The sequence below is a fragment of the Myodes glareolus genome, chromosome 19, assembly GCF_982192425.1.
Source record: "Myodes glareolus chromosome 19, mMyoGla1.1, whole genome shotgun sequence".
NCBI classification, from domain to species: domain Eukaryota; kingdom Metazoa; phylum Chordata; class Mammalia; order Rodentia; family Cricetidae; genus Myodes; species Myodes glareolus.
In genome coordinates, this window is record NC_142044.1 from 10,172,437 (window position 1) to 10,196,357 (window position 23,921).

General features: G+C 44.8%; 1 protein-coding gene across 6 annotated transcripts in view; it reads right to left on the reverse strand.

Moving 5' to 3' along the window:
• Positions 1 to 533: 533 nt before the first annotated feature.
• Positions 534 to 23,921, reverse strand: part of Sybu (syntabulin) — a 104,045-nt gene continuing 80,657 nt past the window's right edge. For all 6 annotated transcript variants that reach the window (XM_085678998.2, XM_085678997.2, XM_085678995.2 and 3 more), the window contains 4 exons: positions 12,841 to 12,943; positions 5,967 to 6,170; positions 3,973 to 4,122; positions 534 to 2,354 (listed from right to left, as the gene is read on the reverse strand). In XM_085678998.2, coding sequence (XP_085535124.2) covers positions 1,241 to 2,354; positions 3,973 to 4,122; positions 5,967 to 6,170; positions 12,841 to 12,943 — 1,571 coding nt within the window. In that variant the 3' untranslated portion in view covers positions 534 to 1,240. The remainder of the gene's footprint in view (positions 2,355 to 3,972; positions 4,123 to 5,966; positions 6,171 to 12,840; positions 12,944 to 23,921) is intronic.

The window sequence follows — 23,921 nt, forward strand, 5'->3', positions numbered from 1 at the left end:
TATTCTGGGAAGAAGGAAGCTCCCTCCGCCATTCCTGCCCAGATCACCGAAGAGGCACCATGTGAGCTGTCACACTGAGAAAGGTACTGAGCCATGTGGCTAACATAGATAATGATAATGGATTAATATAAGTTACAAGGACTAATAAGAAGCCTGACCTAATGGGCCAATCAGCTTTATAACTTATAGAGATCTCTGTATGATTCTCTGGGACTTGCCGGCTGTGAGATACCGGGCAGGAATAGAAACCCCAACAAGCTGGCCCTCATGTTACATATGTGTGTATACTAGTGTTTGGTAGGAAGATGTTGTGAGCCACCGGATGCTGGGAAAAGAATTCAGGTTGTCCATAAAAATGGTTAAGTTCTTCTCTTAACCACAGGGTCATCTCTCCAGCCCTTCACCTTTCTTTAATAATTATTTTTCCTTTCTCATTCCTCTGCTTAATTACATTTTACAGGATATTAATAAAGAATGATCTATTAATTTGGTGTTGTATAGTAGTGAACTCACAATTATAGGAGGCATACACATTTAAATGGAAACACTAATTTTTATTTTCATGCTGAAGTGTATGTTTACAAACATTTTCCAATAAAACACTATATATAATAAGCAAAAAATAAGTTAGTACATTGTAACATTGTAAATTTACATAGTTTCCTCAACTGACAGGTTTAAGAGCAAATGAGCCTTTTAAGACTTCAGAGCTACATTTAGTTAAAAAAAAAATTCCAAACACTCAAACCTTATCAACCTCAAGAAAGACAATAAAGAGCTATTCAAGTGTTCTTTGAACCAATTACACAAACACATTTTTATTTTTGGTTATAGTCCCCTGCTATGCACAAGACCATTGGAATGCTGGAACAATAACACATTTGAAGACAGCACAAAGCAGAGCGAGGAGATAACATGCCAGCCTTTGCAGGGCTGTGTTGAAAGTGCAGACTGCATTTTCTCTTCCTGAACCATTAGCATTAAAAACGGGCACCTCGGACAACACGGCAGGGGCGTAAGCATGCTTTCTATACCACTCTGGCGGGACATCTACCAGGACCAGGTTTCCATGCCTCGGAAGATTCCTCTGGTTTTAAACAGTGAACAGGCTTCAACGGACTATAGTGCAAACCAAACAGCGCGGAGCAAAACGACAGAATAAAGACTTTCACTGGTCCACCTGCTGTTGCTCTACCGGGCATAACACCACACGGACACGTTGGCACACAGTCACAACTAACTAGGTTTTGATGTGGAAAGCTGTACGGCGGAGTGAGTGTAGGGCCACCACACAGCAGCCCCGGAGCAAGGCCCCGATGCTGTAGACAGGATCTATACCCCCTCTCTGAGTACTGAATGCCCACAGAACAGTGGGCACCACAGGGGCAGCCACAGCCAGTAGATCCACCAAGAAACTGCTGCTCCAATATTGCCTCACGACACCTCCCTGAGACAGGGAGAGGATGCTGTCCAACCTTTCTTCTGTGTAGGCCGCAAAATCTAGCTCTCTCATGAGGCGGTTTGTACCGGCTTCCATAGCTGCCTTGCTGAAGGGAATCTCCACGGGAGACAGAAGGATGGCTGAGTTGGGACTCCTTGGAGTTAAATCAACCGTGAAGGCAGAGATGGACTCTGGGAAACTTTCCATTGAGTCAGCTCCAGATTCATCTGGGGATGCTGAGCTTGCGGGACAGGAGTCCCGAAGCTTTAGCACGCTCGGCATGAGCTCTGAGAAGGCAGGGCTGAAGGGCACCACGTCGGTCTGCACACCTTGATCCACCACCATGCTGCATTCTTCCTGGCTCACCAAGGGGAGCGCCTGGAGGGCTTGTGGCCCTGGCGTAGAATGAACAAACTCCAGGTCACCAGATTCTGTGGTGGTGGTGGTGGTGGTGGTGGTCACCATCTCCTCTAACACATCTGTGCCCTCGGCCATGCTGTCTCCCACCAGAAGCTCACTGTCAGCGCCTTCCTCTGTAACCTGTTCTTCCAGAGAGAACCCATCCGCCATCTTGTCAAAGGTGCTGCTCAGCGGTAGGCTCTTCTCCGGAGAGTCACAGGAAAAGTCTAGATACAGTTCATCCCTCAGGGAACTATTGTGCGCCATCTCCATGCTTTGGAGCAGGGACTCCAGCTTCTTGTTCTGGATGTTTATGTCCACAAAGTACTGCTGAATGCCTTTGTCTTTGTCGGCCAGGCTGTTCCTCATAGTCTCAATGACCTGCTTGAGCTGCTTAATCTCTTTCCTGGCCTCCTTGAGAGCCAGCTGAGCCTCCACTCTGTGGCATTCTTCCTCAATCCAGTCTTCCCTCATCCGGGTCAGCTGAGACTTGAGCTCCACGATCTCCGACTCCCTAGAGGAAACGCGGGCAAAGTTACAAGCAGAGCCAATTCTGAAACAGACAGCTAACAATCCACACAGGCCTAAAACCCATGCTCTTCCACATGAAATTTTTTTTTTTTTTTTGGCAAGTGTTAGCCATGGAACCTCCCCGCTTTAATTGTAAAACAGCTAAGATAATAATAGCAACCAGAATCAGAATCAAAATAGCTGCTATTGTTTCCTACTTGAATACTCGCTGGGGAGCAGGGATTGTACCAAATACTTGGCTTGCATTGTGCCCTACTCAAAGCTTAGTGTTGGATGTTTTATTGTTAGTTTCTTAGCCTACTTCTGACTTTGTAGTTTACTCTTTCATCAGTATTTATAAACAGCTGGAGAAGAAAAGCCCATATCACCTTTAATGACCAATTAAAGAGAAGCCGGGACGATCAATCATAGCCTTCCGTAACTGTCCTGATATTCCAGTGATTTTTTTCAAATCATAAAATGCTATACGTTCAGGAAGAGCTCTGCAAAAGTGTCTTAGCTTGTGTCGCCCCAGAAGAGAGCATAGTCAACCTGTGATGCACTGCGGTGACTTTCTGAGCTGTCTTGTCATTCACGGTAACCTATTTTAAAACCTTTGCCAAGACATTCTTGTAATTTCTTCAGTCAGCGCAAATATATATCCTCATGTTACTTGTGAATACAAAGACCAAGCAGTCCACTTCTTCTTGTGTCTAAGAGCTATCTTATCAAGTTTTCCTGCTTTCCGATGCCTTCTCTTGCAAGGGTTCAAAATTTCCCCTGGACTCTTCATAAATCCTAGGAGTCCACCCAGAGGTGAGCCTGGGTCTGAAGCCTCTTTCAGTCAGGTAAAGAATCGAATTAAATAGGAAGGTGAAAACTCCCTGCCTGTACTTGTCTGTCTGTCTGTCTGTCCACGCTTTACCAGTCAAGGTCACCATATCCTGTGGCAGTAGAGGAGGATGGAGCAGGTCAGTTCCCAGAGATGCCAGTGATACCTTCACTAAGGACCTCACACCCTAGTCCCAGCTAGTGTGTCTCTTGTCACCTTGTCTCAAGAAGTTCCACGAGGAAACCCCGAAGCAGAAAATCTGGCTTGCTCCCAACATGTCAAAGGCTTTTCTTTTTTTTCTATGTGTGATAAGATCTAGACACAGGCTGGTTTTTGTTTTTTGCTTTTTTTCCTCCCTTAAGCCTTAACACCAGTCCAAGAATAACGAAGCACTTCCTTCAGCAGGGAAAAAAACTGGCAAGGTCACAGTACACAAAGCTAGCCACTCTCTCCAGAGATCACTGGGGCTGGATGGGGCCACGGTGACCTGTTCTACTGGAAGGAGAAGATGGTTCCTGTGGGTGTTTCTGCCATTTAAAAATAGTCCTGCACACACCCTGTCCTTGATGGCAAAACCAAGCTTACCCAGGAGACAGGGTTCCCTCTAGCCTATTGGCTACTGTGACCTTCTGCAACAACCGGGGCGCACACCATTATGGAATGAATCTGAAGCCTGGAAACACTAGCAGCACTGATTTTTTTATTCTCCTGTGTACTCTTGGCTCCTACATCACTTTCTGGAAAGAATGGACTGCGCTCAGCCACGAGGTGTAGAAAGATCCATATTTACCTCTCGTGAAGTCGGCGCTCAGACTCCTTCAGCTTGGTCCTCAGGTGCCTCACTGTGACCTCCTTCTGCTGCAGCGGAGTCAAATACTGCTCTGGGTTTGGGGGCTTGACACCGTGATTTTCTCCACAAGACATGTATCTGCCAGACCTCCTGAAATGATTTGAGCAATCAGATGTTACTGTTTGCCCGGTTTCCTTTTCTAAGGAAAGAAAAGGATGGTAATATTCTGGTTCTCTCTCTGTGCAAGCCCCCTCAAATTGGGAGGTAATTAAGACGTAATGAGCAGAGGGCTTTGTGATGGAATTCATTCCCTTACCAGAGGTCCTAACTACTGGGAGGATGAAGAAAATGAAGAGGAAATATGATCCGAGTGTATTATATGCATATGTAAAAGTCTCGATGAAAATATAATTACATACCATTAATATAAGCCAATAGAAATGTTAAAAGAACTCAAGGGAGAGAGAGCTCACTAGATCGCTTTCTTTGTAAGGATTCAATAGAGAGGAGTCTCCAGCACATAAGTGAGCTTGACCATGAACGTGTCCACGTGTGCATCATTTCTGAATCAATCTTCAGAACTGAATGAACACCTCCCTTTGTGTCTAAAGTCACCCGGTCTGTGGCTCTCTGCTCCAGCAGCCCAAACAGACATGCAGGTGACAGCTGGAGCAGAAGGGTGGCAGTGGGCTAGAGTTGTCAGTCTCAGAAGACAGACTGTGACACACCGGCCAATCCTAGGGCTGTTTGTTAGACAGAAGACTGAGTGTATGTGTGTTTCTGGAAGGTTGGGGCAGTGCAGGGAGGTTGTCTAAGACTTAGGAATAATTTCATATGAAATAGTGCATGCTTGTCTCTGGGCCTCAGCGATCAGTTCAGACTAACAGCTGTAACCTTAAAGAACTGTGTGGGGGTAGGGACAGGGCATGGCCAGGAGGGAAGGGTGAGGCAAGATGACCTAACTTTCCTCACTTTGCCCCTGCCTGAAGACCTTGCGTACTGTTACTCGAATTTTAGTTGTTGTGAAGTCAGTGGCAGGGTAAGCATCCTGATGTGGTGGGAATGGAAAGTTCCCCACTCAGAGGGAATAAGGCCACTCCGCTCTTACCAGTGTGTTTTGTGGAGGAGCACTCAGTGTTCTACAAACACAGCCCAGCTGGAATCTTGGCCCTTCTCAGGCCTGGCTAAGCCCGGGCATCCAGGCTGTAGAGCGCTGACTAATGAGCACAGGGATGCCGGGGAGGCATAGGGCTGTGGAGGGCTGCCAGGCTCTCCTCTGACTCTGGAATCAATTCAAGCTCCCATGCTGCTCGCCCCCTGTGCCTACACTCTGCTCAAGATGGCCCACGTTCAGTTCCCAGCCCTCCAAACCCTCGTCTTCTCTAGCCCCTCTGGATATGCCACCCCTTCCTCCTCCTCCGCACTCCTTTTCAACCTATTATTAACCCTCCCGCTCACCTTTTAGATGTCGCTTCAGTTTTATTTTGCTACTGTGGCCTCTCTGGTTGCTCCGTCCTGCACTGGACCCCCGCCCTACCTCCTGCAAACTCATATAGCAACAGATAGCTGCAGAATAACCTAAATTTGTCTGTGTATTAGATAGAATCCTTCTCTTTTGGGCAGTGAGCCTAGGGCCACTTCTGCTCACCCCTCTGTTCTCAGGGTTGGACGCAGACTCTGTTACTCACTGAGCAGTTAATGAAGGGATGAACACAGCACAATTCCTCCCCGGGCCTAGGAAATGAGAACAGCGCCCTTCTACTGTGCCATTTCCCTCCCTCTACACTAAGTAATGGAATTGTCTGCTGTTGATTCAGCTTGTGGTTTGTGTTCACTCCGCATCAACCCTTAAAGCAATAACTAACTATGAGAAAAAAAGAGAAGCATCTTGCAAAAAGCAGGGAGTCGTGAGTTATTTATTTTTCCCCCTGCTTATGAAAAGTCCCCAACTGGACAAACTAAAAAGCATGTGTTCAGAGGCAAACGGGGCTCACCTCATAACGGGACTACAGTCACTTCCTTTGTAGGAGCCGGAGTTGCTGCTACTCGGAGAAGAAGGGGCGTAGCTCGGATGGACGTTACTGGGACTCAGTGGATTCCTGCACCCAATGGACACAAGGTCCTTCTCCCTTGGGGATGGAGGGCTGCTGCCAGGCTTGTGGGATGATGCTCCGTTACTCCGCCCATGGGGACCTCGGCTGAAAGAAGAGCATCGCAGATGCTAATCAGAGTCCTGTGGCTGGAGATGCTCAGGTGATCCTGTGCTCCTTTCGAAAGTTGCTTGCTGCTAAGGAAATCCGATTCCTAGAGTTGACTGGGACAGTGTGGTCACTTCTGCAGTCCTCATGAGCCACATTTTTTTCTTTCCACCTACTTAATATGCTCTTTTTAATCACAAGCCCAGGGAGCCACTCCCTCTGCCACTAAACAGCTTCTGTTTGGTATTGCTCTCCCTTGTAGGAGGCTGATGCCTTTTTCTCTTACGGAGCTGGAACACTACAGCCCTCCTCCAAGACTTTCAATACTATCCCACTGTCTCCAGGTAAAAGCTAGACTCCTTGAAATGGCTCACAGGTCCAATTCATCCTTGCTTCCAACCTATCCTTCCATTCCTAAATATACCAGTATTCCAAATGATTCAGCTTCCTGAAGGAGCTGTGCTTAGGTTTATCTTTGTATTTTTGAACCTATAATTTTTGCTGTCTAGCCTGTTTCCTGAATGAATTAACTGGATGTGAGTCTTGGCACTGCCATTTACTAAAAATTTAGGAAGCCACTTGATGCACACACACAAACATGCATACATACACACATCACAGACACAATACACACAACAGAGACACAATACCCACACACAAACATCCCACCTTCCTTGTAGAATTGGTTTGAAAACCTAGCCTGGTGGGGTACACCCCTGTAACACCAGGACTTGGCACATAGAGGTAGAAAGATCAGGAACTTAAGGTCACCTTTGACTATGTAACAAATTTGAGGCCCATCTGCATTGCATGAGGCCCGTGTTTAAGAAAGAAAAGTCAGATTGAAAAAGTGTGTAGGTTTATTCCAGAATCTTCATGCAGCTCGGCTCTCGGCTGGTCTTACAGGATTGGCTTGTTTAGATTTTTTCCTGTTCATCTAGTTCCAGAGATTTGATATCCAGTAGAGTTGGAAAGCACCCAGGGAATGTTGAAATTGCTAACAGGATAACATGTTCTATCAGGAGTACTGCTTGGGATCGCAGGACAATTAAGAAGAGCACCCTTCGCAGACGGCAGCACTGCTTTCTAGAACCTCCTCTATCTGTAGCTCGAAATCTGGCCCTGTCCCACGGCTGCATTTCACTGAGAAATGTCTGTGAGACAGAGCACTGGCGCAAACGTGGGCTCAGTACCTGTGATCACTGATCTGCATTCAATTGCAATCTCAACTTGCTGTCAGCCAAGTACATTGCTCATTAACGAACCCACTTTCCTCTTGAAATCACCCAAATCAGCTCAGTCTCCTTTTCACGAAGGAAACATTTTATATGGAACAGATGGGCTGATGGCCTGGTGACAAGCCGACTTCAGCGGCCCAAGGGTGGGAAGAACTTCTCGAGTAGCTGAAAGGAACATGTTCTCTGGCTTGGATTTCCTTCTCTATGGCTTCACTTCCAAACCTGGCACTGGCTGTTGTATTTCCCAATGTGACCACAAGAGAATATTGAGGGTTAATGAGCCCTTGCAAGTGACAAGAGAGTATGAAGAATTGCCCATGTCTTTGACACAGGGAATTTTATTCTCTGTTAACCATTCCGTAGGGCAGTGGTTCTCAACCTTCCTAACTCTGTGACCCTTTAAGACAGTTCCTCATGCTGTGGTGACCCCTAACCATAAAATTATTTCATTACTACTTCCTAGCTGTAATTTTGCTGCTGCTGTGAATTGTAATGTAAATATTTGATATGCAACTCCCGAAGGGGTTGCGACCCACAGGTTGGGAACTGCTGCCTGAGAATGCCCTGAGGGGCCTGCTGAGACACTGGTGCTGCTCCAGAACTTTGGGAACACTCGGCCCTCATCCTGTCAGACTGATGAAATCACTGCTTCCCATTTACCCCGTACATCACTGACACTTGGGGAAGATAGACAGCCCAAGAATGTATAGCTGACCTGGGATTCAAAGCTGGAAAATTTAAAACTTAACAATGATGTTTCCCACTTTATAGAAATAGAATGCATTGCTTTGGTCCTGTAAACCATCTTATCAGGTTCCCATTTGGATATAGTTATTGTTTAGATAATCCACTTGGGCATTTAACCATTCACCTTGCAACAAAGTGCCGAGGTGTATGATCTATGACAAACATTAAATTAGGTGATTTCGTGAAAACCTACCTACTGCTTGGAAGAAAGTAAAGGCTCTTCAAGCTTAAAAAAAACATTGCATAAGTCTTATAAAACATATAATCAAGTCTTCATATGTGTTTCAGGCCATGACCCTCAGAGTGCCTTAAGAGTAGATTTTCAAATAAGGAAATTCGATGTTTAAAACTATTAATTTTTCTTCTCCTTTCATTTATTTCAGTTGAAATGTCAGCAAATATGGACATAAACATCACTTCCTTTCGTCATTGTCAGAGAAGAAACTGCAGTTCCATTGTTCGTCATGGCCATGGAGCGTCTCCACCGTTCTTTGTTCTAGCAGGCAAGAGCAATGGAGTACACAGAAAAGAGAAAATTTGCTCACCCTACACCCTTTCTGAATACCTGAACAGAGAAATGTAAAGGAATATATAGAAACTTCACAGGAGCCCAAGGGATCTGCTTTCTTTCCATCGGCCTTTCATTTCAGGTAGTGTCACCACCACGATCCCACTAGTTTTTACCATCATCATCATCACCATCATTATCACCTTCATCATCCTCACCACCACCACCACCATCATCATCATCACCATCACAATCATCATCATTATCACCATCACAGTCATCATCATCATCATCACCAGTATCATCATCAGCATCATCATCACCATCATCATCATCACCACCATCAGCATCATCACCATCATCAAAATCACCATCATCATCACCATCATTACCACCTTCATCATCATCATCACCATCATCATCATCATCACCACGATCATCATCATCACTATCATCATCATCATCACCACCACCATCATCATCATCATCATCACAACCTTCATCATCATCATCATCACCACGATCATCATCATCACTATCATCATCATCATCACCACACGATCATCATCATCACCACGATCATCATCACCATCATCATCACCATCATCATCATCATCACCATCATCATCATCACCACCATCAGCATCATCACCATCATCAAAATCACCATCATCATCACCATCATTACCATCTTCATCATTATCATCACCATCATCATCATCATCACCATCATCATCACCATCATCACCACCTTCATCATCATCATCATCACCATCATCATCATCATCATCACCATCATCACTACCTTCATCATCATCATCATCACCACCATCATCATCATCAGCATCATCACCATCATCATCATCATCACCACGATCATCATCATCACCATCATCATCATCATCACCATCATCATCATCACCATCATCACCACCACCACCACCATCACCCCCATCATCACCATCATCATCACCACGATCATTATCATCACCATCATCACCATCACCACCATCATCATCATCACCATCATCATCACCATCAGCATCATCACCATCAGCATCACCACCACCATCATCATCACCATCATCATCATCACCACCACCACCATCATCATCATCATCACCATCATCATCATCACCATCATCACCATCATCATCATCACCATCCTCACCATCATCATCACCACCATCATCATCACCATCATCATCATCATCATCACCATCATTACCACCTTCATCATCACCATCACCATCATCATCATCATCACCGTTGTTATTGTCATCATCCACTGCTGTCATTTTCTTTCTTTTTTTTTTTTGAACTTAACTCTGTTACTGTCAATATCCCAAGTTTGTATATTGAGTCCCTACTCCGTAAGATGTCAGAATGTGACTGCATTTGGAGACAAGGCTTTTAAAGAGGTAATTAAATTGAATTTAGAGAGTTATGCTGGGCCCTTCAATTTAACTGATAGAATAAGGGAGAATTTTGACACAGATGTGTACCGAGAGATGATGATATAAGGATACAGGGAGCTTGGGTATCTTCAAGCCAAAGAGGCTCTGAAGAGGCCAACCCTAGCAGACCTTGTTCTGAAAGTCCCCAAATTGGCAAATAAGTGGCTATCTGTTGGTCAGGCCAGCCGCTCTGGCTCTTTGCTCTACAGTTCAGTAGTAGAAGTGGCAAGTTCATCTTCTTTTACACATACACCCCCTCCTGTTTTAACCAAGTTCTGGACACTAGTGATGTGATTGCCTACCTCAGCTTACTCAACTCAGAGACAGTACTGCTATTTCTGTTTTCCTGAACAAGAAGTAAACCTAGAGTCATACACTTAATAAATGATGAATTTGATGCCAATTGCAACTACCCATACCTCATTCATACTTCTATCATTTCTAGACAGATTAATGTTTTAGGTAACAAAAGAGACTTCCTCAGAAATACCAGCAGAATTCCATGATGAGTTATTTGATTTGCAAGTCTCTGAAGGTTTGCTTTAGAAACAACTTGTCAAAAATCTTTTTAACAATTCCACATTTCCCTTGCATCCCAACACTCGCATTGAATATTCTTGCTACAGAAGGAAGCAACTAGCTACACATTTGACTCTCTTACACTGTCTAGAATATATAACCAGCCCATTCCCAGCTGCCCTTATTGCTTGGTCCTGGTGAGCACAACAATTACAGGATAAGCCCAAGATCTTCCGTCACTGAACTTGCTGATGATTCTCTGTGCCTAGCTCAGGCAAGGAACTGAGGAGTTTCCAAGCATTAATTGTGGTTAAAATGTTGAAGTCTATTACTTGGCTATAAAAAGATTCTGGTGTGGGACTGGAGAAATGGCTCAATGATTAGGAGAGATTATTTCTCTTGCAGATGGCTTGGATTTAGTTGCCAGCAGTTCCAGGGCATGGCACCTGCACCTATCTGGTACATATAAACTCATGCCGGCCACAAATACACACATAGAAATAGGAATAAAAAATTAACTAATATTTAAAACAATTGTGGTATATATGATTTGCCCAAATTACTTTATATCTGCTACATCAATTTTTGATCACTTTCCAAGAAAAAAAAAATCCTGAGTTTCAGGTTAAAATGTTTTCGGAATGTAACTACAAACTCAAGTCCATTTGAAATGCTCGATAAAATTGTCTTCTTGATGGGTTCATTTTCTTTGATGCCGTTCACTATGGAGAACTGCTTACTTCTCAGGGGACAACTTATCTCACCTACACTGCAAATGTTTACATCCCTCCCCTGTGATCCTGGAGGTACTTTATAACCAAAGGATGGAGGGGTTGGACCAAGCCATAGTGCTTAGTTACTTGGGCTCTAATTTTCATCATAGATTTATCTGAATTTCCTTTATTTTTAGCGTGAAGCTGTGCACTGGAGGCATCTAAGATCCCTTTACAGTCATCATCAGTCAAAGGCTCTGTCCACACAAGAGAAATAAGAAATATTTGCCCAGGATCCCAGGGCTGACTGCTTGTGGAAACAGAAAGGATCTTGAAAATGATATTCTACTAATACTTGACATAATTTTGAATGCAGTGGCCCAGGGCGGTGAAGTGACTTGATAAAGTCAGAAGATGTTCTCCAGGTGGCTGTGACACCATTCCACCTCCTAAATTCCTGATGGAGCTCACATCATCCCCGAGGTACCCTGGAAACTCGCCCAGCAAAAGTGGGTCACAGGCCCTATCACACACTCTCTCTACTTTCCCTGTGTCATTTTTAAAATTACATAATTTACCCATGTATTATCTTCTGTACATTACTAGAATAATTATGACTTTCACTGAGTTCTGTTTACTGTCTTGCAGCAGATGCTCAGTGAGTGCCTACTGAGGAATAAGGACACTGTTCATGGGTTGAAAGAAAACCCTGGGCTTAGAACCCCTCCCACTAAATGTGAGCTTTAGCAAGTATTTCCTATAATCCCACGCCCCCAAGTCAGCTAACGATAATGGTGAAAGATTTATAATACCTACCACTTGTCAAGTTCTGCCCTAACCAGTAACCCTCCAAGGTAGGTATCCTGAGAACTCTATTTTGCAAACGACAAGCGAAGTATAGAAAAATGAAGCCCCTTATTCAGGGCCGTGCAGCCTGTGGAGGGTGGTACTAGTGTAAGGCCAAGGCATCCTGACTCTAGAGGGCGCTACTAGTGTAAGGTCAAGGCATCCTGACTCTAGAGGGCGCACATCCAGCTGCTTTGCTCTGCGGCCTCTGGCAGTGGATGCGCACCTATGAACTTTACACATTTTTTCATTTCTTCCCACATAAATAAACGCCTCCTTCAAAGAAGGGAAGTTAGAGCCTTTGCAGGTGGCTAGAAAACAATAGGGGTCACGAGGGCAGGCAGGGTGCAAACCGTCATTTCCCCGTGCATACACGGGTGAGTGAAGGAACAACGAGCAAGGGACATGGGGAGGAGGGCGAAGAGCCAAGGTCTGCCTGAGAGATAGCTGGGGGCAGGGAGAGCAGGCTCAGTCACACGAGGACAGGAGGTGAAGCAGGCAAACGACCAGCTGCACATCACTGCGGAATGAATACCTCAAAACTAATAACAGTCTCAGAATCCCGGTGGTTCCCCAGAAAGCTGTAGACAGGAAGTCACCTGCCTTGAGTTTCGTAATTACAGAGCGGGAGTCAGTGCCTACTTGCGTGAGAAAGAGGTACGCTTGTTTCCCGCAGTGGACATGTGGACTTCAGGAGCCGAGATGCTGCCTGTGCTGCTCGAGGAGCTAAAATCTGCTTCACTGCCTGAAAAACAACGGGAGAGACAGAGAGAGAGAAGCATGAAGGAAACGGGAGCCAAGAACGGCAGGCCAGTACCCTGCCTCCCAGGTCCGAGCCTCCAGAGCTGCGTGCTCTAACCCTTCAAGTGCCAACATTCCAGAGCTTCCAAAAGCTTTGTGCTTTCCTGGGGCAGGCAAGGGAAAGCACAAGACACCGTTTCATAAACAGCCTAGAACAGAAGGCCAGGCAGATGGTTTCTCAAAGAGCCAATCTCCAGCAGACTATAAACAGCGGCCCAAGCAGGGCAAGGAATCCCAACCTTCCCTGGGTCCTTCTCACCAACAGCTCACACCACCCAAAGTGTAAGCAAAAGGAAGGCTACTGGTCGGAGCAAAAGTAGTTTCCCCCCAGAAGTTTATCTTGGAGCCCTTGCAGTCGGCTCTGGATAGTTGAACTTAGCCCCTCTGGTCAGGAGTCAGCCAGTTCGAAACAGTCAGGAGAAGTACTGACTCCAGACGTGACTTGAACCAACACTGTCTGATTGCAGACACAACTTTCTATGATAGCAGTATCACTGTATGTGTATATAGTTGGGGATGGAGTCTTAACCAAACAGAAAATTAACATTTCTAAGCAGAGGGACCATGATGGGATCCGCGATTGAGACAGAAATTGGGGATTTGAGCTTTGAGGTGGGGTTGTTAGCTTACAAGGGGCATGATGGGAACAAGTGACAGCTGGGTGTGTGACTGTAATAATGCACCGTGTGTTGGAATCATGTACACCCATTTTAATAAGAAGACATAGTCATCACATATCAGCAATGGAATTATTTCCATAGGTTTTCTAGGGAATCGAGGGGGGAGGGCTGTGGTGGGAGCAGAGAACAAGAGAAGCAATAAAATAGGACATTTCAAAAGAACATGTCATTGCATATGGCTTTGGAAACTGAATCCAGGCGCATTTTATTTGACCTTCTCACTCAATTCCTAGAGCAGAACCTGGAATCCAGAGGCAGCTCCCACTTCTGAATCGAGGGAGTTAAGAATGATCTAAATCCTTTCTCTGTCTCACGAATAGTGAACCATTATTATCATCACAATGATCGTTTATCCAGTGCCTATTAGGTCACCAGTTCTGTAGGAAGTACGTTCTGTAATTCTATCTTGGAAAATCAGTACGCTGAGATAGACATTAATTTCACTGTTGTGTTTTGGAAGAGATGGAAGCTGATCAGCCCTAGGCTTGTGGGAAGTTGATCCAGGGTAGGATCAAGTCATCAAAACATTTCTGTAATACTGGAGTGCTACCCTGGGAAGGCAGAGGATGAAGCAAGGGAATCCGAAGGCTTTCTGAGATCAACTAGTATTCACCAAGAATAGCCTGGTACACAGTGCAGTCAGGGTTGGGTTCCTGCTGTGTAGATTCCAACAGGTTTTATTAGTGCTGCCAGTGGGAAGAGCAGACAGGCAGAGGGAAACAAAACCCTCCTCAAGCTCCCAGAAACCCTCAGGATGCCCAGCTGCTTTTGGAAAAGAGTAAAGAATGACTTGCTAGCTAGAGTAACTCTCATTCCCAGTTCCTAGCAGATTAGAATGACAACATACTGGGACCCAGACCAGAAATTCCTTATGCAAGGCAGAAGCTGTCTATGATGACATGCACTTCCAAAGCTCTGGGAACTTAATTAGTTGCTTCTGCATAATCCACTGAGTAAATTTAGCACTTGAAAATCTCAAAGACTGGTGATTGGTAGCACAATCTGGCGACACACTATTCCTGGCAGCCTAATTGCCCAGCTTTGTCTGCCAGCAGATCATCAGGTTGGTGTCTAAGTGACAAAGATGGGGCAATTTTCAAAAAATATATCTTGTGGTGATAGCCTCCAGGCCTAAGGTATTATTTTCAAATGTTAAATTATTACTTGGGAACACTTGGTTTTCATTTCTTAAGAGACATGCAAAAAAGTCATGCGTCGTGATAACCGCCTGTGTGAAAACAGAGGTTCTAGAACATAAACAGATGAGTACTAAATATCCAGGGTTTTACTAAAAATCTAGGATGCCTTTGATCTCTAGTACTTATGTCTTCAAGCTAAATGGTTAACTTAGTTTAACACTTTACTGTTACCAGAACATGATATATTGACTCTTAGGTATTTTCAGAGCTGAAGGTCTCTCTGTTCCGATACATTCTATCTTATCTCCAGCACATCTGTAAACGATTAGGAGCCACTCTCAGGGTGACCTATAGCTGCAGCTGTACTCAAAACCATTTGAAGGATACGGTAGTCAAGTTACGCATATGTTACTTGCCAATTACTTCCACTAATGACGTTTTCCCCCGTATTTGTATTTTGAGGACTGATGAGATGATTCCGTGGATAAAGTCACTCGGTGCATTAGCATCGCGAAGCTACACAAGACTAATGACCCAAGTTTGATTCCCTGGACCTCATGTAGAAGTGGAGGGAGAGAATTAACTCAACAGAGTTATCATCTGAGTACCAAACACAGACACACACACACACACACACACACACACACACACACACACACACACACATGCGCGCGCACACAGCTGAACTCCTAAGACTGTGTATTATAGGAGCACCCAAAAAACAGGCTGGAGGTCTGTGAATAGTGAGTGAGTGGCTGATCTGGAAGCAGAGCAGCCTCTGAGAACACTGCAATCATGGGAGGAGGGAGGTGGGTGTTTGGAAACAACAAGGAGGCCTTGAAGGGTGCTATTTAGATTGAAACAGGACAGTAGGTGTTGGGTGTCTGCCATAAAGTAAGCCAATCTTAAAATCACCAGCAATTCACAATAGTCTAGAACATTTTCTCAAGGGATGACAATGGTCTGTCAATCATGGCCTCCCTTGGGAATCATAAAGGAACTTGGGAGAGGGCAATTGCAAACACATTTTCATCTTAGTATCATCCCATGTAATTTGTTTTTCCTGGCCACGTGCTTATTACTCTTACCTCAAAAATACAAGCATAGTGACTTATGTTAAGTTTTATTTGACAAGTAATCAAGACAGCGAATGTAACATTTTGAGGGCTTTGGAGTCAAGAAACCTATGAATCTATGCTCCTCTATCGGAAAACCTCCGTGAAATCTTGAGCAAGGTATCAACTTATTTTCTACCTTAGTTTCTTCACCTATAAAAAGGTGATGAAGATATTGATAGTACTACTAAACAAGTGTGGGAATTCATGTGAAATGTACAAAGAAATAACAACAGGGCCAGGTGTGCAGCAAGAGCTATTGTGTCCATAAAGCCACGGCTACAACACAAGGATCAAAAGATATTGCAGACAATATGATGCCTGCCGCTGAGAAAGATCCACACTGAACATTATACGGAATTCATAGAAGTAAGTTGATAAAAAAGGTAGTTTTCCCTAGAATTCTTCAATAAAGAACTCCTAAGACAAAACTATGTGGTGTGTGTATGTGGAGAAAACAGTTTCTAAAGACTGAAGATTCTAAACCAGACTCTACCCAACAGGCTGCTCCACAAAGCTGTAGAAATGCCCTCAGGTCTGAGTCTTGTTCCAGAAAAGTCCAGGGAAAGAGAAGTTTCCTACAGCGCTCAGCAACCTGGCCAGGTGGCATCCAAGTCTAAGAATGTAAGTGGGGAGGTATCCAAAAGTAAACTCTAAGAGAGCCACGAGGTCATGGGCCGCCCTGTGCAGGCCACCACCATCCCCTTATCTCTGCAGGCTCAGCCACCTGTTCTTGCCACATATACAGGCAATGCACCTGTTGAAGAGGAGTTAATGAGAGAACTGTAAACAAGGCAGCAAGAAAGTTCAGCAAAGGAGGGAAAAGTGAATACTTTCTAACCAAAGACACTGCCATTAACTGGATATTTGACTTTGGTTAAAAATTTAAAATCTCTCTTAGCCTTAGGTACACACACAGACACAGACACACACACACACACACACACACACACACACACGCACACTCACACACACACACTCACACATCCTCACACACACAGGTTAATACATTATTTGCTTAGCAAATGTTTGTTGAACATTTGTCCTGCCCATGTGTCAGCCTCTGTTCTAGGGAAGAACATAATGACTCTAACCTTGTATGGTTGTTGTTAGAGGGGAAATGAGTTTGTGCATAGAATGTTCCTGATGCAGTCTTTAACATGCTAATAACTTAATGATTACTATATCTTAGCATGCATGACATCTAGCATGTAGTTTAATGATAATGCACTTTTCTGGGAAACACCCATAGATTTTCCAATTCCGAAGGTGTTGGAGGAAGGGATGTAGGAATGTGTGTTTTTAACAGCTGTCATAGCTGGTTGTGGAGCCCATGGAAGGGAGAGCCAATAATCAAGAGAAGTGGGCTTTCTCTTCTTGTTCTGCCAAATTTCAGGAGCTTTCCTCACTGGGGTGAGCAGAGCTTAAGCTGAGGCCATGAAGGAGAGGAGCGTAGTGGCAAACTCTCAGGAAGAAGGGAGGACGTTAATTTGTGTAGTAACTTGTGTTCTCACAGGTCTTCAGAAACACTCTCCTGCACTGAATGCATTTTTATAGGACTGGATGAACACATGCGTGGTGATTTGAAAGAAAATGGCCCCCAAAGGGAGTGGCACTATTAGGAGATGTGGCTTTGTTAGAGTAGGTGTGATCTTGTTGGAGGAAGTGTGTCACTGTAGAGGAGGGCTTTGAGGTCTCAGGTATGGTCAAACCACGCCCAGTGAGACAGATCACTTCCTGTTGCTTGAAAGATGAACTCTCAGTTACCTATAGCTGCCTCCATGATAAAAATGACTGAATCTCTGAAACTGTAAGCCATCAACTCAATTAAATGTTTCCCTTTAGAGGAGTTGCTGTGGTCACGGTGTCTCTTCACTGCAACAGAAACCCTAACTAAGACAATATGGGAACACTGCATAGGGCACAGTTCTTTGAAACTGGACCACTTCCAGGCAAATTCATGCAAAAACTTGGGATGCAAAGCTAGTATGACACTTCACAGTTGACCCATGGTTTAGGGCCCCCATGTTCCTGTATTAAAAGAAGGGACATCCAATATGTGGCTGCGAGTGTCAAATGCCATTCAGCAGAGGGAAACATCTTAGTAATCTTAGCACCTAGTATATGCTTATATTCTGGACTTTAATACTAGATTTGAATTAGTCTGTAAACCATCTTTGTAATCTTACCATCCAGTATATGCTTATATTGTGGACTTTAATACTATATTTGAGTTAGTCTGTAAACCTTAGGCTGTTTCTTCTGACATAGTCTATGTATCCAGGACAGAGATACTACACAGAAGCAAAAGACCCCCAAATAGGTCTCTTCTACCTCTCATGTAGATTCAACTTTGGCAGCAAGCTTGACGGCAGGTGGGCTCCAGGGGCTGCCCCACCCATACTGCCTTTTACTAAATGGGTCTGGGGAAAGTCCCATCCACAGTGGTCATGAACTTCATCCTAACTGATTATCTAGAGGGCCTGATACTAATGGCACATCTCCCCTGAAGTATTTTTCCTGACTCACGCGCTGCTTGTTTGAAGTTCATCAGTTTGCTGGGCTGAATGGAGTCTCTGCCCCTTTAACAAAGCCAGCTGGAACGGATGCTGCTTCTGTTTGAAAAAAATATTCATCTGGTGCTTCCCAAAGTGAGATGGCTTTGCCTGTCTGGCAGGGAACTCTAAATCAGGAAAGAGTGGCATAAAAGGTGACCAGGATGAGTGGGGGCAGAATGCCATGTGGGGGGCAGGGAGCTGAGGAAGGTGGCTAAGGACTAGGAGAGAAGAATGTGGTCAAGGGGCTGGCAATGGAAGACCAGAGCCAGGCTGTGACTGTCAGACCGGAATACAAGACAGAAGGAAAGGATGAACATACTCTCGGTACTACCCCTCCATCCACTCTTGTCTTGTGAGGACAGGGGCACAGCCAGCTTGCATTGCTAGATCTCAGTAGAAGACAAACTCCTACTTGCTGGAAAGAAAGATGGCATATTTACAACTCCCTGCCACAACATCCACAGGACTCTGAAGTAGCTTCTTATTCCTATACTTAAGCACATTTACAAATCAACTCTGAAATATAACGGCTGTAAATGTCTCCTCGCATCTCTGTCTCTACCGGTCGGTAACCTCCAGGGCACATCTCCGTCTCCTGTGCACACTCTTCACCCCTGGCGGCAGCACCGAGAGCATCACACTCCATAGCCCACCAAATAGTGGAGTTTCACACTGGATCGTCCCCAGGAGCATTGCCTTCTCCCTTCACAGCATTTAAATAGGCCAGCATTTTAGCTCTGGACTCAACTAGGCTCCGTTTCCCACATGTTGGTATCTTTTCATCCATGAATTATCTCTTCTTTACTCAGTTATGTGTTCAAATCTCAAAAAAAACTTTTATTTTTTGTTTTTTGCTTTTTGATGAGTAGCCATATGCACTAGTTATGTGGCTTTGAGAAAAGTTCCTATCATCCCTGTGCCTTGCATTCACCCCGAAGGGAGGATTGTCATAGGATGTGTCACATAGAGTTAAAAAGACTCTACAAATTGTGTAGGTTTACGAACAAAGTGTCTATGTCACAGTTTTGATAGTATCTTAATTTTTCTTCTGATAATCACCCTCCCTGAATCACATCTGGATCCCAGCCTGTAGAAAAGTAACCAGGGGAAGACCTGGAGCAGGAACTCAGGAAGACCTGGAGCAGGAACTCAGGAAATAGTGAAGCTCTCATAGCACATGCCTGGGAAGGGAGAATTCAGAACAGACACATGAAGAAACAAAAAAGTAGACACTCTGGCAGAGGATAGTAAGGACCTTGCCTTTTGCCTTTGGAGTACGAGCCACCACAACATGAATCCTTAGACCTCATCTGTATTGGTTGACAGAATATTTCACTATTTTAAGAAAGTCCATGGCACACTAAACAACGAAGACCCATTTAGCAAAACCTTCTGGAGCAGTTGACTTTGATTCTCAGTGAGGTCCAAGAGTTCAACATAGCTGAAAGGTCACTAGGTCACATCTGTATGCTCCACAGGTTTTTGTTCTGTTCTGTTTTGTTTGCTTCCTAATTAACATCAGACTGATACCTGGACTTTTTCAGGAAGAGGCAAAAATCATATCAGGGACATAATTTTTAGAAAGAAAGCAACAGAGATCATTTCTAGCTAAAGGATTAGGACATTGGGCAGAAGGAACACAGAACCAACAACTTTGGAAATGATACATGGCTATTACCGACTCAGCATCCAGAGCAGAGGAGCCGACGTGAGGAGAAGGAGCCAAGTGTGGACACAGTAACATGAGAAGAAGAGAGAGCACTCACAAGGCCACATGGGTGATTTGGAAACATTTGAACTTAAGATCCTCCTGAGCCATAGGACCCGAAGTCTGAGGCTGGTAGTTAGGAGCTGCTCTTACTTGACACAGAGGTCCTTGCTAGTCTCTTCTCTGAGGACATATGTGAACACCATTCTCAGAGAGATGGATACCCAAGGAAAGATGTGCTGGACTTCTCTACACCTGTAACACCACCGTCATAATTCTGTCCAAAGGGTTCTACTGACAGCCTTTTAACAGTCCTCTGACAGGCCACCTTAGTGGTCCTGTGTATAAAGTTAGTAACTCTCAGGAAAGATGGGAAGTAGAGAAGCAAAGGATTAGGTCACACTGCTGTGTGGAAACCAAACATGTCATTTCTTTTTTTTTTTCCAAACATGTCATTTCTCTGTGAAAGAGTGACATTGTATTATTCTCTCGGTATCCTAGAAGCTATTTTCTTAATTTCTTTTTTTTTTAAATTATGAATCTCAGAGGCACAGGAATGTCATGTAAGTAAGTATCTATGAGGTAAAGCCAATGCTGAGTCAACCTGCCTTTGTGAAGCCAAATAACCGCTTTTGGAGCAGGTCAGGTGATGGCGGGACCAATTTTAGATCAGCCTCTGTTCTGAAAGTCACTGGTGATCATCCTCCTAATTACAATGTGATTCTTGGAGGGGGCAGTGACCTCAGCTGGAAACATGCCTCTGACTCACCGAGACTGGTCTCTGTGAAGTTTAGTAACTTACAGGTGGGGCCAGGCTCAGGGTTAACGAGCCCTCTGGGTCCAGAAACTCCAGAACCGCTGCTCTAGAGCACTCTTGAGCCTGCGATGACTCCCAAGGCAGTTTCCTCCGAGGCTGCCTCTGACAGAATGGTACAGAAGGCTTGACTGCTATTTCAAATATAGTTATACACTGTAGTATGTATTTTGGGACTTGCTTTTACACATTTTACATTCAAAATGTGAAATTTTAATGAATTTTACTTGGCGGAGTATTGGCGCCTGCTGACTGTGCCTTGTGCAACTGTCAACAACATATAGTATACTCTGCTCAGGTGGATTCCAGCCAGCGGGTTCAGGGGGTCACCTTTCTGGTCTTCCATTTAATGGCACTGTGAGCTCAGGCAATTGTTTAACCTCACAATTTCCTAATGCCAAGAAAGGAGCACAGAATCCGTTTTGCTTGGGATTACTGCCGGGATTAGCTGTCACGATGATTTGCTAAGGGCACAGTAAGGATTCCTCCTCCTCACTATTAGGCTGTGGATCCATGTGGATCCGCACTTAGCATGTTTGCTGCTAAACAGCTTCTCTAGGAAGTCTGGTATCACAGGCATAAGCCTGCATCGTCGGACAGGATAACGTTATCATAAATATATGCTTAAAAGAATTCTCAGTACCGAGAGCCCCAGGTAGATATGGGTTAATAGCGTGGGAGGAGTGTCTACAACTGACATCGCTGTCTGCCTGGCCTGCTGGTGGGAATTTCCCTATGAAAATGGCGTCAGGCCACAGCTGACCTTTGTTCCTTTACAGATGGCCTAGGTGACCATCTATAGCGAGCTGTTACAATAACAGGGTCTCGTTTGCAGTGTGCCATTGCGTGCTGTAGTTAGCTGCTTGGCCCTGGATGTTGATCTACCTGCTTCTTCCCATCCCGTGTGCTCTATCTGAAACAACCATTTCTTCTTTTTTAAACTTGCAGTTTCCATACTACACCCAACTGTTGGGTGTGACTCTGGATAGCTGGGCTTCAACACTACTTCAGAGCATACATCTCCTAAGACCATGCCCTGCGAGAACATGAACAAGGAAGTCAGGACCGCGAGAGGTGCGTTCACCCACTGATACAAGGGGACTGATCTAATGTGAGCTCACCAAGGCCAGCTGGACTGGGACTGAATGAGCATGTGATCAAACCGGATTCTCTGAATGTGGCTGACACGGGGACTGTCTGAGAAGCCATTGATAATGGCACTGGGACTTATTTCCTCAGCATGTACTGGATTTTTGGGATCCTAGTCTTTTTGGATGCTCACCTTCCTAGACCTGGAGGGAGGGGGGAGGAATTTGAACTTCCCACAGGGCAGGAAACCCTGACTGCTCTTAGGGCTGAAGAGGGAGGAGGAGAGTGAGTGGGAGGAGTGGGAGGGTATTGGGAAGAGGGGAGGAAGTGGAAATTTTTATAAATTATTAATAATTAAAAAATTAAAAAAAGACCATTCCCTCCTTAAAGTCTCCCATACCACCTGTGTCAAGACAACGTTCACGGTCCCTAGCCCCATCTATGATGCCAAGTTTTCATACATGCTGCGCCTTCTGTCAGAATTATTTCCTTTCTTTCCATGCTTCTCTAACCACTGCCTGTTCTTCAGGTCTCACTTTACCTTTGACATTTACCTTCTTCAAGAAGAGAGTGGGTGCCCCTCCTTTATGGCCTTACCTCGTGAGTGTTCCTCATGCTACATGGTAATTGTGTTCGCGCTTTAACACCTCTGTCTCTGCGCTTACTCATCATCAAATCCCAGGGACCAGTGCTGCACTTTGCCGATAGGAAGTGCAGTTATCCTGAAATTTTTCATAGCATTGAATTCTTCCATTGTTGGAATTCAGTGATGTCTCCCAGAAGGGGTCACGAGCAAGGTAAAAATCTTTTTCCTATGTCTCCTTTAGGCTGAGTTAATAAACTGATGTCGTTTATAGCAAATCAATATTCCCTTCACTTACCTCCATCTAAATTGCCTAATTCTCTTAAAACTCAAGTTTTTAGCTCAGGTACTAGCCCATGGGTGGGAAGGCCTCTGTCTCATTCATCACTGTACACCCAGAAGCAAGCACAGTACCTGGAATATGGTAGACAGGAAATACATTTCATTGAACGGAGGAGGAGGGGCACTGAAAACAGTGACATGGCCACTTTTAGCAATTTACCAGTTGAAGTGAAAGTAGAGTGGTGGCAGGTTGGAAATGGGAACTACGCAGGCAATGTAGGAAGAGACAGACTGTGACAATCACACCCTACTGACATTCGTGTCGATCAGCATAAATGCGAAAAAAAAGTCCCGCAAGAACACAAGAAAGAGCCAGCCGTACTTCCCCGAGAGCCACGTTTAAAAAACACCCATTGTTTCTGACAGGGTTATGATTGTCATAAAACACACATGTCTGAAATTCAGTGAACATGTGATACAAACATTGAAGATACTCTGACAAACAAAGCTGCCATGTGCACTGGGTGATAGCATGCTTCAGTACCCAGAGGGGCCCGACTAATGGGTTGCCCACCAGCCTCCAGGGAAATCCCTAGCTGTGTGTCACCCTGCTCTGTCCTTGTCCTTATCCCGTTTAATGTGCTTCATCGATGACATGAGCTCTAACGTGGAAGGTGCGGTGCTGACAGCAGGCTACAGATTACACACGCCTTGAAAGGACAACGGACAAGAAACAACAACACCAGATAACAACGCTATTGTAAGCTCCGTGTCCCCAGAGCCTTCTAGCTCAAGAACCTCGCTTCTGCTGGCTCCTTTCATCCTTTGACTCCTAGAAAGGGTAAGGATGAAGGAACTGAAGTTCTGAGGGGTGATCCCGGGTCTCCCCAAGTCCCAGAGCCAACTAACTTGTCTGACTCTGAGATGGTGCTCCCCGTTTGGGACCTGATCAGC